This window comes from Panthera uncia, chromosome D1 (assembly GCF_023721935.1).
Source record: "Panthera uncia isolate 11264 chromosome D1, Puncia_PCG_1.0, whole genome shotgun sequence".
NCBI classification, from domain to species: domain Eukaryota; kingdom Metazoa; phylum Chordata; class Mammalia; order Carnivora; family Felidae; genus Panthera; species Panthera uncia.
Genome location: NC_064808.1, coordinates 10,165,124 through 10,181,390, shown reverse-complemented (window position 1 = coordinate 10,181,390; position 16,267 = coordinate 10,165,124). Strand labels below are relative to the sequence as shown.

At 49.8% G+C, this 16,267-nt stretch overlaps 1 protein-coding gene across 5 annotated transcripts in view; it reads left to right on the top strand.

The window, feature by feature from the left end:
• STX3 (syntaxin 3) overlaps positions 1-16,267 on the top strand; it is a 40,161-nt gene that overhangs the window by 13,733 nt on the left and 10,161 nt on the right. For 4 of the 5 annotated variants that reach the window (XM_049646019.1, XM_049646014.1, XM_049646042.1 and 1 more), the window contains exons 2-5: positions 2,215-2,298; positions 13,156-13,255; positions 14,990-15,064; positions 16,078-16,145. In XM_049646019.1, coding sequence (XP_049501976.1) covers positions 2,215-2,298; positions 13,156-13,255; positions 14,990-15,064; positions 16,078-16,145 — 327 coding nt within the window. Of the gene's footprint in view, positions 1-2,214; positions 2,299-2,748; positions 2,879-13,155; positions 13,256-14,989; positions 15,065-16,077; positions 16,146-16,267 lie in introns of those variants that run through there. The other variant, XM_049646025.1, reaches the window with a different exon arrangement.

The following is a 16,267-nucleotide window of genomic DNA, read 5'->3' as shown; positions in this document are numbered from 1 at the left end:
TAGAGAGTGTATCATGAGGAGAGGAACATGGGCAGGGCCAGACCTTAATGGTCCCTATGTGCTCTGTTGGGCATTGGGACTTTTAATCCCAGGAGAACAGAAGGAATGACTTTTTAGGAAGATGAGTTTGGGGGCTGTGGCACTGCCATCAAGTTCAACTCCTTTGAAGGAGTTAAGCTCCTGACTGTTAAGCTTGGGTTGCCGAAGGTTCCAGACAAGCCAGAGAATGAGATGATGGCGGAGCCAGTCAAAACAGACTCCGCAGATGTTTGGAGAGTCCCAGATTTCTTTTTCTTTCTTTCTTTCTTTCTTTCTTTCTTTCTTTCTTTCTTTCTTTCTTTCTTTCTATTTGTTTTTGAAAGAGAGAGAGTGCAATCAGGAGAGGGGCAGAGAGAGAGGGAGACACAGAATCTGAAGCAGGCTTCAGGCTCTGAGCTGTCAGCACCCCTGACGCAGGGCTTGAACTCATGAGCCGTGAGATCATGACCTGAGCGTAAGTCGGACGCTTAACTGACGAGCCACCCTGGAGCGTCCCAGATTTCACTGGGAATTCCCAGTAATGCCATCATCTGTTGAAGGTTGGGGGGGTTGGTAGCGGGTAAAGAGGAGAGGGCCCTGGTGGCTTTCATTGCCTGTGGGGTTATGAGTGTTTGAGAGGGCTGTTGTCTACCGCAGGTTGTGAAGAAGCAGGTGCAGTGGCTTTTCCCCTCCCCACCTCCCCACCTCGACTGGCAAGAACCAGTTCTCCCTCTGAGCTTAGAAACGGTCAGCATGGGGTGCCTGGGTGGCTTGGTCGGTTAGGTGTCTGACTTCGGCTCAGGTCATGATCTCACGGTCCGTGAGTTCGAGCCCTGCATCGGGCTCTGTGCTGACAGCTCAGAGCCTGGAGCCTGTTTCGGATTCTGTGTCTCCCTCTCTCTCTGCCCCTCCCTGTTCATGCTCTGTCTCTCTCGGTCTCAAAAATAAATAAACGTTAAAAAAAAATTTGAAAAAAAGAAAAAAAAAAAAAAGAAATGGTCAGCATGTGGCGCAGTGATGGGGAGAGTGTAGACACGGCTCGGGCCCTGGATGCTGGGTGGGAATGGAAGCACTTCCTTTAGATAGCCGTTTTGTGATTCTGTAGAGGAAGTGGAATGAGATCGAGAAAGCTGGGGTCCCCAGGGGTTGCTGGGGGCCGAAGGGAGAGCTTCCTTTTCCTTATAAACATGAGCTCTGACAGGGGATGACACACAGTACTGTTTTGTTTTGTTTTTTTTTTTTGCAGTAGGTGGTTAATGAAAACAGGAAAACCTTTGTTCCTACCCTGAGGATTGGAAGCGAGTGCTTTGGCGGAATTGAGGCTAGAAACTGTTCTCTTTGTTTTGTTTTGTTTGAATGTTTATTTATTTTTGAGAGGGAGAGACAGAGTGCAAGTGGGGGAGGGGCAGAGAGAGAGGGAGACACAGAATCCGAAGCAGGCTCCAGGCTCTGAGCTGTCTGAGCACAGACCCCGGTGCGGAGCTTGAACCCACGAACCATGAGATCATGACCTGAGCCGAAGTCAGACGCTTGACGGACTGAGCCATCCAGGTGCCCCGAGGCTATAAACTATTCTGATAGAGATGTCTGGTAGGGTGGATCACACATTTGAACGTTGTGGAGAAGGGATTAGGAACAGGGGCCCAAATCCAAAAGAGGCTAGAATCTGCCTGTCTCTACATTATTGCTGTGTGACTTTGGCCAAGTTGTTCAACCTCTCTGTTTTAGGTTCTCCAACAGGAATGAGTTATAATAATGTCACCAGTACCACTACGGACCCCCACCCCCACCTCTAGCAACAACAATAACAATAACACCTAGCATTTATTGAGTAATCGCAGTATGCCAGGCACCGTGCAAACGTGTTTTAACTTCCTCGTCTCATTTCTTTCACCACCCCCGAAGTCCATAGTGCATGTCAGCATTTTACAGATAGAGAAACCTGGCACAGTGATGTTAGTAGCTTGCCCATCCCTCCCTCCCTTCCCCCACCCCCTGCTAGAAGTCAGTAAACGGTGCAGCTCGGGTTTAAATACAGTGTGATGGAGTCCGATATATTGCAGGGCTGTTCTGAGTTTTAAAGGAGATTATGTCTGTATAATGTTTAGTATAGATGTAGCTCCTGGTGAGCCTTCAAGTTCTGTTAGCTGTTTCTTGTGTTTTTAGCCTCACCCCGTTCCTTTTTGTCTCTCACAGAAGCAGCTGACACAGGATGATGATGCCGACGAGGTCGAGGTTGCCATTGACAACACGGCTTTCATGGATGAGTTCTTTTCTGAGGTAGGCGACCTTCCTGTGCTTTTTTCTGAATGTACATAAGGAAACACAGCTTCCTGTGTAAAGAATAAAACTCGGCTCTTTCAGGTGTAGCAGAGGAAAGTCGGTCTTTTCCTGGGGTGAGGCGGCCAGACCCAGAAGTTACTGGGAGATTTCTCTTCAATACGTAATTGGGAGGGTTTGGATTTTTAATCTTCTTGAGAAAGTCAGCAGAAGGTAAATGATATGTAATTAATGAGATGCTTTTAAAGTCTTATGCTGCATGACAGCATTTTAATGATCTTCTTTCTTGCCTAAGTTACATAATTTCAATACTGAATACTGAATACTGACCATGGGGCCACAGCCATGTGTGAAAAAAAAAATACATCTTTAAGCTTGTGATTCAGATTGATCAGATTTGTTGTTTCGCAAAATTCAGGCCCAGGTGGAACGGGGAATTCCCAGGTGGAAACTGGGAAACTAAGAAACCACCAGTTTATTTTATTCACATTCAACAGGGACAAAGATGGGTTGCTCCTGTCTACAGATTCACATAATCTTTGATCTCGAAGGTCCTTCTTGGGAGAGACTATGGCAGATGGTGAGCGGTGGGATTCAAATCTCTGCTCTGCTTCTGACCAGCTGGTGATCTTGCCAGTGTTCCTTCACATGCTTTGTTTCCTTATCTGCAAATTGGGAGTGATAATGTAATCCCTAGGGTTATTACGAGGATTAAATGGAATAATGTTTATAAAGCATTCAGTATAGCATCTGACGTGTCTGTGCCTGGTGAGTGATTCTCCAGACCAGAACAAAAGCATGAAGAGTTCAGTCATGGAAGTTTCTGCCATCATACTGTGGTTTCTTTATTTAGGCTTTTTATTTTTTTTGGAAAGAAGACAAGAGGCACCATATTGTTTCTGCAGGAGGAATGGGGCACCTCCCGTCTCTAGATTGTGGACGTGCAAAGTCACGCTCTAGCTTGCGGGGCCTGGTGGTTCATGGCAGCTCCTCTGGTGGAGTGGGTAGCTGGTGTAGGAGTGGACTGGCGTACATGTGGGCCTGATTGGGAATTTGGCTGTGAACACTCCACGGTTCCCCACGCTCTTCATGGGTGGATCCGTCCTTTTGGCCAAGAAGTCGTGGTGAGACCGAAGAGCGCGGAGTTTTGTGAGGCCAGAGCTTGTTCCAGGTGTGGATCATGGAAAGAGAATGTCTTCTCAGTGGTGGGGAGGACTTCAGGAGTTGTTGGATGCCACTGTCGCTTGCCCTCCGATCTTGCCTTGGATGACCAGATACGTTAAGGGACTTCTTCCCTAAGATAAGGCAGTTTCGCCAATTACGGTCTTCTGCCTCTTCTCCTAACCCAGCAGGAGGGTCTCTGAAGGGCAGTATCCCCTGCCAAGTGGGAAGGTGATGTGCCTCCAGGACATGCTCTCAATTCATCCTCATGCATTTAATAGCGGTTGACTTTGGTTAAGTCATTTACCCCACCTGGGCCTCTAATTCTTGCTCTGCAAACTGGGAATGTTAGTACTAACCTTTCAAGGTTGTTGTGAAGATAACACGAGGATCACACATCTGGAAAGCATTTTTTTAAATTTATTTTGAGAGAGAGAGAGAGAGAGTGAGCGAGCATGAGTATGTGTGATGGGGAGGGCAGAGGGAGAGAGAATCCCAAGCAGGCTCTCTGCACCCGTGCATGAGCTGTGAGATCATGACCTGAGCCAAAATCAAGAGTCGACACTTAACTGAGCCACCCAGGTGCCCCTGGAAAGCGTTTTTAAACAGAACAGTGCTGGCTGGATAGTTATTTTTGGAGCCTTAAGACCTCAAGGGCTATTTGTTTTTTTGTTTTTTGCTTTTCTTTGCTTCTTTGTCAGATGCTTTTCTGTCATTTAGGGGGAAAAAAATCCCAAACCCTATCATATTGAGGGTGGAGAAGAGGACTGCACGGTGGGGTGGAAAGAGCATCATCTTTGAAATGGAGCTCCTCGTCTGCCACTAGCTGTGATCTCGGGCACATTCCTTGACTCCCCTCGGTCTCCGTGAGCTTATTGTGATATGGGGAGTAGCATCTTCAGCTCACAGATGTGTTGGGGAGTAAAGGAGTCGACACTCAGAAAGTGCTCAGTGTCGGCTTAGGTAAATGTTACTGCCCTGCTTTCCATGTGACGGAGCCCCAGGAGGGTAATAATGTCTCAGAGAGCAAGAGGCCGTGGACACAGAAAGAGGCCACCCAAGCTCTGGGCGCCCACGAGTTCTGGTCCTGATGTCAGGTCTGCCATTACCAGCAGTATAACTTTGGAAGAGCTGTTTCACTACTCTGAACCCCAGCTCCCTCTAAGACAGGAATAGCAGTGTTACCTGCTGGGTATTTATTATGAAGATAAATCGAGAAAGTACATGGATGTACCTGGCACAGTATGTCTCCAGTCAGTGTTAGCTGTCATCACTGTTCTGTTCCTGATGTGTTAGGGAATAGGGTCTGGAAATAGCCTTGAAAGTGGGATAGAGCACACGCCAGGGCCTGGGGGTTTGGGGAAGTGAGGGGGGCTCTCCCTTCATGCAGCTGGGGAACACACTGAGGGCATCCTGCAGAACACGACTAAATAGACTGCTTGGGAAGGCACTCTTGTGGCAAAACCTGCTGCTTGGCCTTGTTCCAGCAAGCAGGTCCCAGTGGCTGTTTGTTGAGGACTGATTGTGTGAATCACGAGCCGGTCAGAGAGGCGTGTGCAAGGGGCAGGTGAAGTCACGGGATCAGGATGATTTCAAAATGTGCACTGCGCTGTTTAAGACCCAGATGGCTTTTCCAGCTTCTCGGCTGTTATGGGAATGAATTGGCCCTTGGGTTTTCAGGCCTTGGAGGATTAAGCCAGGGGGTCTAGTAAATGATAAACCTCAGGTTATTGTCTAGTTTGTGGTCACCTGTATTTTCTTTGCGCTGTTTGGAAGAGAGGACAAATTTTCCGAGGCAGAAACATTAGGGGCTTATTGTTTATATTGATTCATGCATTCAGGAAAATACACAAGTGTTTACTGTCTTCCACACAGCATGTTCAGTGCTGGGACGAACAGCATTCTGTGGGGCGGAGTCCTTTGCCCTCTGGTGTCTCTATCTGGCAAGGATGACAGAAATGTGTAGAAAGTCATGATCATAGCAATGTCAATAAGGTCCTCTGGGAGCACAGAAGGGGAAGTGTTAAATTCTGCCTGGAGGAGCGGGGAGAGGTAAGGTGAGGGAAGGCCTCAGTGGCTCCTACCTAGACCTGCTTCTCAGAATCACCTGGGGAGCCTTTCACACGTCTGCATGCCCAGTGCAGAGGGCCTGCAGTGGCTTAGGCTTTGGATTTTGAGGAAGTCCGTTCAGATGATTCTTTTGCTTCTATGGTTATGAAATGCTGCTTATGAAATGCTGCAGGGTGATGGGGGGGGGCTTTGAAGGTGCTAAGCAAGGAAATGCGGGGATCAGGGTGTATTGTAGGAAAATCATTCTGGTGGCAGTTCGTGGAGGGCAGGAAAGGCCAGAAATGGAAAGACGAGCCAGTTGGCTGGGGCCCTGGCAGCTGGCAGGGTGTATCATCCAGGGATGCTTTTGAGTGTCCGTGGCACAAGCGGTAAAGGTGTGTAATCATTTCACGTGTGAAGAAGTCGACAGCACGGAGTGGTGGGTCAGAGGTGGTGGGGCTCTAGGTCAGCAGCTCTGTGAGCCTCTTGGCTTTTCCCTTGGCATTGGGAGTGGAGTCTGTTCTGATGACCTACTGCTGTATGATGATTCACCCCAACCTTGAGGGCTGTAAGATCCCCATTGTGTAGTGAGGACAGATTCCGTGGGCTAGAAATTCGGGCACAGGGCACAGTGGAGGTGGGTGAGTTTTGCTCCGCAGTTTCTGGGGACTTAGCCGGGAAGACTTGAACAGCTGGATGCTGGAACCTTATAGAGAGTTCTTTATTGAAACGTCTGGTGACTCAGGGAAAAGCTCTGGAGAGACCCTCAGTTGGAGCGCCTATGTTGACTTGTTTCTGTGACTTGGGCATCTTAGCATGGCCAGCCCAGGATCATCGGGGTGTCACGTGGAGGCACAAGGCCCCCACACGAGATTCCAGGTGTGGAAGGCATGTGGGACGTCACTTGTGTGCTCTGATGTCGAAACAGACACAAGCCTGCCAGGTTCAAGAGAGCGTTACATAGATACCCCCTCTCAGTGGGAGGGCCATTGAAGAATTTGTGCCAGGCTTTGAAAGGTCCAGAGCCACAGCCCCTGATGACACCACCATGTATGACACACGAAGTACGAAAGGGGGAAGCCAGAGACGTCCCCAAATCCTTTTATCAGGCAGAAAAACCACACAAATGCTCTAAGCTGACTTCCCCTTGTGGCCCATTGACCAACAACAGATCACATGGTCACGGCCACTCCTAGCTGGGAGGGACACCAGGAAAGTGAGCACTTAGCAAAGGACATCGTTGCTAGGATTGGTGTAGAAGTGATCATGATTCATTGCCTGGGGCCGGCAACATTGCTGCCCAAGCAAAATCAGAGTTCTGTTAACAAGAAAGGGTGGGGGCCGGGGCTGGCTATTAGGTGCATCAAAGCACTGTCCTCGATGGTATATGAGATGCCAGAAGGCTCCGGTGAGCAAATATAACTGAAAGATGCTTTATACTCTTTTCCACCCTTGGGGATTTAAAATGCACATTTACTTATTAAAGACTCTGAGAAGTCCTGCAATAAAGAAACTCGCTTACCTGGCTCTGCATTTATTTTTTCACAGAGCCCTTTCTGACTTGTAACTTCTATTAGCAAGGATGAATGGTTACATTTCAGAAAATGCTATTATAAAGTTTTTGAGGGGTTTTTTTGGGTGGGGGGGAGGTGTTTAAAAAAACAAATCTGTGAGACTGGTTTGCCGTTGTAGATGAAGCATGCTTGTCTCCTGAAGTTACTTGTATTCATTTATTTACTCATTCAGCAACCTTACAGTCAGTGGCGCCCCATGCGTGGCCAGGAAAGAGACGTGGTCCCAGCCCTCGAGGGCACTGAGTCAGGGCTGGGACAGGTGAGAGTGTGCGCACAAGGTGTGGTGGTGCCTCGGGGGGCGGGGCAGTGCCTGCTTAGATGAACTGGGAGGGGAGCAGCTGTGAAAGCAGAGACCCTTCTGTGTAGGCTTGATTTTTGTTAGAACAAAGACCCTCAAAAGTGAACACCACATGGAAGGCGAGGCATCGAGTCAAATCTAACAGGTTAAGAACTCTCTCATTCCTTCTTCAGGTGGAGTCTTTGGTGGGTAGGTGGGCTGGTTGGTTCCGTGAGTCTGGGTTCCTTCCTTAGGCAGCACGAAGCTCTTGCCAGTCACGTGCTCCTCTGCTCTCAGGCCCGTCCCCCGCCCTTCCTGTGCTCTGCTCGGGACTGCAGGGAACTCATTCCCCATGTTCCCTTGCCAGCTGGCTTTGGTGTGTTTGATGTAGGGGACACGCTGGCGGAAGACTCTAGGAGGAGGGAGGAGACCCTGGTTTTCCTCCCCAGACATGTCTTCTCTGTGGCCTCAACTTTTGCTGGGTAGACCCTGTCTCCATGGGACCTGTTCTGCTGGGTAACTCCACTGTGGTCCGGCTCCGATCAGAGGGGCCCTGGCCTTGGGCCCTGGTGACCCCACTCTTGGTCATTTCCAGAGTGCCTCACCATCCTCTGCTTGGCTTCCTGGACCTCCCGTCCCCGTGGAAAGAATTCCCCGTGTTCTCTTATTTTGGCTGACATAACGAGATAGATAGGTTGTTGTTTTCCTGACCAAGTTTTGAGTGATGCAAAGCCCAAATGCACTTAATGCATTTGAGATTATTGTCTGAGAATACTGGTTTTCACTGGTCAGTATAACTCTGGGATTGTTCATTTCTTTTCATTTGTGAATGGGATGTTCCACTGCTTTGTCACTAGTCTCCGTAAAACCCCTGACGCACTTGACTTCTGTTGCTTGGACTGAGACATCTCTGCCCCTTCTTTCTTGCCGGAGTGTGTATTTATTTTCCAGAGCAAAGAAGCAAACAAATCAACAAGGACGTGGCTGAGAACTTGTAACACAGAGACTGTTCGGGATTCTATTAGTTTTAGGGAACAGTCAAGGTGTATGAATTGTGAAAAGGAGGAGTCATTTGACCCTTACAATCCCTTTACTTTGTCACCTTAACGGGGTGGCGCATAAATAAATATGCAGGAGTTAATTAATGCCTAACTAGAAGTACAAAGTATATGGGAGCTTAGGGGAGGCAGAGACTCATTCTTAAGTGGAATGGACAAAGCCTTCCCCCCTCCCCCTCGGTAATCTGCTACTTCTCTAAAGTAGGACTTTCTTTGCTTTCTGTGATCAAATTCGACTCCCCTGGGTACTTAGGTCCAGAAGGAAGAGGCCATTCATGCCTTGAAAATAACTCCCTCCTTTCAGTTAGACAGTGGTGAGTAGTATAATATAGTAATCATTGTTCGTTCCCCGAGGCAACACCCAAAAGAGTGGTTGACTGGCTGTCCTGCTTGATCTCCTTGGGTGGCTGCTGACAGCATCATGGGGCGTGTTGTTAACATTGGGGACTGCTGTGGGGCTTAAGTGAGACGTGCTTGTGAAGGCACAGCGGCACACCTGGCCCATAGTAAGCGGGCAGCATTTGCTGGCTTTCCCGGGATTCTCATTATCCGCGTACTTAGTGTGCACGTACTTTGTGTTAAGTGCTTGATGCGTATTATCTCATCTTATCCCCACAAAAATACTCTGTGCCTTTGTTTTTCTTTGGAAGCACTGGTCTTCCTCTAAGGTGACTTTCTGGGTGTTTCATGGTGGCAGCTACATGCAATTAGTTTTCTTTTGTGCATTTGCCAGATAACCAAAGAATCATGGGAGGAGGGGGAACTTAGTCTGAAATCTAGGTTTCTAACTCTAGGAAGTGGGACATACGATAATCCTCAGTTTCACAGATGCAAGAACCAGGGCTGGGGGCGTGTGGGGGGTGAGCGGATTGATTGTTCAAGGTCATAAAACTGCTGGGAGGTGGAGCTGAAACTTGACCCTGGCCTGTTTGATTCTAATATTTTCTTCCTTTGCTTTTTTCTTTTCTGTTCTCTTTCCTTTTCTTTCTTTCTTTCTTTCTTTCTTTCTTTCTTTCTTTCTTTCTTCTTTTCTTTTCTTTTCTTTTCTCTTTCTTTCCTTCTTTCTCTTTTTCTTTCTTTCTTCCTTTATTTTCTGAGAGAGAGAGAGAGAGAGACAAGAGCATGAGGGGGGGGGCAGAGAGAGAGAGGGAGAGAGAATCCCAAGCAGACTCCACACTGTCAGCGCAGAGCCTGACGAGGGGCTCAATCCCATGAATGGAGAGATCATGACCTGAGCCGAAATCGAGAGTCAGACGATTAATTGACAGAGCCTCCCAGGCACCCTGATTATAACATTTTCTGAGCTATACTGCCTGGGTGGCCACATTACTGACAAATCATTGAAAAATACATTTTAAAATGTAACCTGCAATAAGTGGGCACTGACTGAGGAGGTAGTGGCCACAAATTGAGCATGGTGATTAAAAAACCACAACTTTCCGGTTGGTTCCCTCAGTCAGCAACGTTTCTTGGGTGCTCTTGGTGTATAACGCTCTCTTGTAGGGAGCCTTGGTTAGAGAACAAAGGAATACAGAATGTGATCCCAGGGAAAGGCAGTCTCACAAGACAGGGAGTGGACCGTGGGCATTAGCCTGACACAGGCTCAGCACGCAGGGACCGGGAGAGAAGATAGAGAGGAGCTTCCCATCGGTGGTCCTTGCGCCTTTGTATCTGGTTCACGAGACAGGGTTTGGTGTCCAACAGATGCCTGGTTCTACCTCTTTATGAAGCACGTCCTTGAGGGAGTTCCTGTCCTATGAGCTGCGGTATTCTCAGGCACGAAAAGGAGCTAGTGGTTGGCAACCTCACAGAAGTGCTGTTGAAGGAACTTGTTTCTGACACGTGTATTTGTTAAATCAGTTCAGATCCTTGTGTAAGGCAATGTCAGGATATTTAAAACAACCCCAAAGAAACACGAACAGCCCTTGAGTTTTAGATTCATAAAAGATCTCATACTAGGTTCCTCCCTCCCCCCATGATTCTTCGGTTATCTGGCAAAGGCACTCGAGGAAATTAATTGCACGCAGCTGCCACCATGGAATACCCAGAAAGTCACCTTGGAGCAAGACCAGCCCTTCCAAGGAAAAACAAAGACCCGGAGTTCAGAAAAAGAAGAAAGCTTTGTGATTGGCCAGTTGCCCATCCTGGAGTCCTAGATGGGTGCTGTGATTATTTGGGGAATTGGCTAAGTTACTGGAGTACTAAATCAGAGTCCCTGAAATGCCTCCAGATGGTGGGGTTGGGGAGGATTGAGGAAGACGGCAGCCGGCTGCACTGGGTAGAGGAGGGAGGAGGTGGGAGCAGGTGCCCATGCTCCCCAGGCTGGGAAGTCCCACAGGCAGGTTGGGGGTGGAGCAGCCAGGGCCTGGCTCTCTCATCCACAGGGTCGGATAGGCCACCTACCGCCCAGTCTTCAGACGTCTGGAGTGACTCTGAACTTGAGGCCTGGCAGCTGACAGCTTCCTATCTCGTCTTTCTATCATTGACCAGAATTCACGTCTGGATGTTCTTCCACTTTGTGAAATAATATTCCGGAATATATTTTCTAAGACAGCAAATTCAGTGAACATGCAAAATCCAAGGACTTACAGTCCGTTAAAATGTGTTAAACCCTTTTTATTTTATTTTTAAATGTTATTTATTTTTTCATTTTGAGAGACAGAGCACGAGTGGGGGAGCAGCAGAGACAGAGGGAGACATGATATCGGAAGCAGGCTCCAGGCTCCGAGCCGTCAGCACAGAGCCTGATGGGGGGCTCGAACCCACAAACCACGGATCATGACCTGCGCCACCCAGGCGCCCCTATTAAACCCTTTTTAAAGTGGTTTGTGCATTTTATCCTAGAGAGCCTTTTTTCTCAGTCCTGTTTGATGTAGTGAAATTCCTTTGACAAGATAGTCACGAGATGGAAATAGGAATGTGGTTTGATGAACATGGTTTTGATGTGAGAGATGAAGGGAAGGGTAAGGTGGCAATTTCTGGGTTCACCCAAGGGCCTGATTCTGAGGTGGCTACACTTCTGGAGCCCGTCAGCATTCCCAAGTGGTAGCACGGGCCCCTTGTGGAGCTGGGTAGGTCTAGGATTCTGCTAGAAGTGGAACAGGACAGAAAGTCAAAAGATCAAGTCTTAGATGTAAAGCAGAGAGCATCCCAGTTGGAGTCTGGAGAGCTCCAGCATCCAAACATCTGTGTTTGAGCACCGACCCAACCATTACCTGTGACCTATGACCTCTTTAACCTTTACGTTCTTCGTGTGAATGATGGTCCCCGTGCACTACCATGGATGGTTTGCCAGCTGTTAAAGTGCTTCACAGAAGTGTGGGTAGCTACTTGGGTTTGGATTTATACCCTGATGATACAATTACATTGACATTTTATTCTACATCTTTTTTTTTTTTTTTTTTTAATGTTTGTTTATTCTTGAGAGAGACAGAGTGTGAGCAGGGGTGGGGAAGAGAGAGAGAGGGAGACACAGAATCCGAAGCAGGCTCCAGGCTCCAGGCTCCGAGCTGTGAGCACAGAGCCCGACGCGGGGCTCGAACCCACAAACAGCGAGATCATGACCTGAGCCGAAGTCGGACGCTTAACCGACTGAGCCACCCAGGCGCCCCTTAGTCTACATCTTTCAGCAAGTGATTCCACTCTCAAACTGCAGTTCATCAAGACCGGTGTATTTGTAGAGGGGCAGAGTCCACAGCTCTGTTGGCAAAAGCGCTGATTTGAGGGTTTGAGAAGTCCACTTTTGTTTTTCCCATTTTCTATTTAATCTGGAGATTAATGACCAGGATTTCAAAAACGAATGAATTATTTGCCGGAGGAAAAGCATACTGGACAGCACACGCCAAGTTGCATTTTATGGTATCGCTGATGTTAAGATCCTACCGGGTGGTATTTTACAAGGTTTCTTAACTGTCGTAGTGCCGACAGGCCCCACCCTTCTGGAAGTCTGGCGGCTAGACCTGGTGGGTGTGGACAGAGGAGGCCTCTCTGGTGCTCCCGCATCAGCAGGCGCCATGATGCCTTGCAGGAGCCGGGGTGGCACTTAGTGATGGGATCTTGTGAGCGTCTCGTGGTCCTGCTCTCTCTGGGAATGAAGCGCCACAGGAAATATTTTGTGGTGCACCCGTGCGTGATCGGGAACCTCAGCCGTGTGCAGAAATGGTCTGTGGCTGGTCACCTGAGGGAATCAGCTAGTAGGAGGCATTCCAGCAGAACACACACGCGGGCGGCTCCCGTGTCTCCCGAGGCGGTCGTGCTTAGTCTCTTTCTCCGTCTCCATCTCTTCTCCGCTCCACTCTCTACATCCGTTCTCTCCGTTCACTGCTTTTCTTTCCTTCTCCCCTTTCCCTCCCCCCCATCCTCCCTCTCTGCTCTTCTGGTCCTGGGGGCGGCTGACGGGTCTGCCTGATGGGATGTGTGTTGGGCCTTGTCCTCCGGCTCATCGTCATGGGTTTTCCTGGCCCTTCTTGACTCCGGCCTGCAGCCTCCCATCCCAGGGGGGCCAGCGCGCTCCTCTCCGGGAGCAAGGCATGTGGGTCTTCGGTGACTGCTCTGGACGTTAGTTGATCTGGCCATGCCAGGGGCCCTCCCCGGGCGGCAGAAGACTTTCTAGTCCTCACATTGCCCCACGAGCCCTGAAGGTGGGTAGCTTTCCCCCCGAGACCTCTGCTGAGCTTTCCTCTCAATCGTGGTTATGTTCTTCCTCTCCCAACAAAGGCTGTTGTCTTTTTGATTCCAGATCGAGGAGACTCGGCTCAACATAGACAAGATCTCAGAGCACGTGGAGGAGGCTAAGAAACTCTACAGTATCATCCTGTCCGCACCGATTCCTGAGCCAAGTGAGCGTTTACTCAGAGCTGAGTTGCCTGGCGATGGCCCTTGGCATTGGGGCTGAGCCAGCCCTGTTTTCCTCTCTCCTGGGAGGGGCGGGGAGTGTCTGGCCCACACTGCACACTGTGCGCACGTCGTGTCCTCTTTCCCTTCCCTCCCGGGAACTCTTCTCTTCGTGGCCGGGGCCACTGAATCCTTGTGGCCAAACGCTCCTCTCCCTCCCATCCAGTCCCTCTCGTGACCTGTGGTGAGGCTTCCTGCTTCTCGCGTTCCTCATCTCCGTCCCATGGCTGTGCCTTTGCGGGTACTGTTTCCCAGCCCCCTTCCATATCCTGCCAGTTCAAGGCCATCTTCTTTCCCTGAGCTGTTCCAGAATGGGTCAGGCTCGCTTCAGTCCCTCCCATCCCGAGAGTCCCGTCTGTTACCGCCAGCCCAGCAAACTTTTTCACGTTTTTCCAGTAGGGTTCCAGGCTGTATTTTAGGTTCCTTAAGGACAAGGAACGAGCCAGACGCTCTGTCATTTCACTCTGAACTGTTCAGTGACTCTCTGGTCCCTGAAGGTTAAAGCTGGAACGTTTCAGCAGAGCACATGGGACTTGTCTCGGTCATGGGCCTGCCCTTCTCTGCACCCTTTTCTCCCGCCACCCTCCCCCATGTCACCCACACTTTAGCCAGACTCAACTCCGGCTGTTCCCCACATGGTTCTTGTCTCTTCGCATCTTTTACATACGGTCCCTTCTCCCAGAGACTCCACTGTTCGTCTCCTTTTGTGCCTGTTTAACACTTCCTCCTTCGTCAAGACTCGGTCTTACTATCATCTGTCTTTAGAAACCTTTCCAGATCCCTCCAGACTGTGCTAGAGGCTCTTCACCAACACCCTGTGCACACCTTGGCCAGAACTCACACCTTACTCCAGACTGCACATTAGAATGGCTGATTTTATTTGTCCTTTGTCCCCCAGTAGACCCTGAACCTCTTGAAGGCAGAATCTATATCTTCTCTCTGATGTGTGGGTATCTAGCTCAGCTCTAAGCTTGTAGCAGGTGCCAAAGGATTTTTTTTTTCCAGTGTTTATTTTTGAGAGAGAAAGAGAAAGCAGAGAGCAGGGGAGGGACACAGAGACTCCCAAATAGGCTCCACACTGTCAGTGCAGAGCCCGACATGGGGCTCAAACTCACAAACCCTGAGATCATGACCTGAGCCAAAGTCGGATACTTAACTGACTGAGCCACCCAGGTGCCCCTAGGATGGTTCTTGAATGAGTAGTCATGGCTCATACTTACTTGGCTCCATTCATCCTAGAATAGCATCGTACACATAGTAGGTATGTCATAAATATGTGCCTGAACCTAAATCGATGAACCTTGGTTGAAATCCCTTTTCCTCAGAGGTCCCATGAAACCCTCTCCTACCTTTGAGCTGAAGCCATCATGATAAACCAGATGATTTCCTCAAAAAGGAAGCTCATAATTTTGTGTGCCAGAGAATTACTTGGGAAAGCCTGTGAAAAAGACAGATTGTAGGGCTCCAACCCTGGGTGTTTTTATTCTATAGGTCTGGGACAGAGTGCCTGGCAAATGTCCCTTAAATAAGCCGTCTGTGACTCCAGTGACAGATGACTGGGGAACACCTCACAGTAAATAAACCTGCTCTGAGAAAGCTCCCACCTCCTCTGTTGCCTGGAATAGCCCACAAAGCCGGGAGTCTCGCTGACTGATTCTGTCGGTCTTTGTTTTACCCAGAAACCAAGGACGACCTAGAGCAGCTCACAACCGAGATCAAGAAAAGAGCCAACAACGTCCGGAACAAACTGAAGAGTAAGAAGGGAACAAGCCGGCCCCCGCTACTGCCCCCCGCTTGCCCGCGGGGCCTGGCTCTCCTGGACCGAAACGCGTCCTGATGATACACCCGTCCCCCCTCAGCCTGTGGCTTGGGCACTGCCCCAGAAATTCTGCCTGTCCCGGAACCAGGGCAGTAGGTGAAAGAGAGCAGCACCGGTGTATGCTTCCAGCGGCCGAGTCGCCGTGAGACTCCACGCTCCCACTTCGTCCCTTGACTTTACCGGTCCCGTTTCCCCAGCCCCTACGTACATGTGAACAGTAATGCCCGCGCTGTCTAGGTGCAGAACATCTTATTCTTCCAGCTACAGACATTTCTTGGAGGGCCAGGTCTATGGCCCTCCCACCCCCTCCCACCCCTTCAGTTTAGACCCTCATTCAGTGCGGCCGTCGTCATAGACGGAGTTCCCCTGGGGTCCCAAAGCATTTTCGCCCAGTTGGTTTGGGAATGCAGACTGTCGGTCAGAGGGTGGAGGCAGCATTTATTTTTCTTCCCCCCTAAACAAATCACACACCTGTCCTCATGGGTGGAGGTGGGGGTCGTTAGGGGCGGCTTCCAGGAGTCGCCGGGGAGTATGCGAAGCACGGTGCACGTTCTCGTTTGCTGCGCACGTGGGTGCCGTGAGGGAGGCACTGTCCTTGCTCTGTTCTACACACCAGGGAACAGGAACACTAAGAGAGGGGACGTGGCCTCCCCGGAGTCCCGCAGCTAGGGGGTGGCGGGGTGAGGATGTGAGCCCGAGTCTCCCGGTGACAGAGACTCTTGCTGAGAGGTGCTGTGCTGAGATACGGTCAGACGAGAGCCGGTACAGGCAAGGCCGTGGCCTGAAGGCCTGCGGCTCACACGTGAGCTGACGTCTCGAGATCACAGGTGTCTCTTGCACCCTTCGGTGCGCTGGGTGTGAGGGGGCACAGGGAGCTGGGCACCGAGCAGCGTGCTTCCTGGGGGCGAGGGCAACGTGCTGCTGGCATAGCCTTGCTCTGCCCTGCAGGTATGGAGAGACACATTGAGGAAGATGACGTGCGGTCGTCGGCAGACCTTCGGATTCGGAAATCCCAGGTAAGACTTTCCCTGGTCTGACGCTTGTCTTGTCCGGTCTTAATTTTTTTGTTCTTAGCTGTGGAGTCTTTTTTATTTTATTTTATTTTATTTTATTTTATTTTATTTTATTTTATTTTATT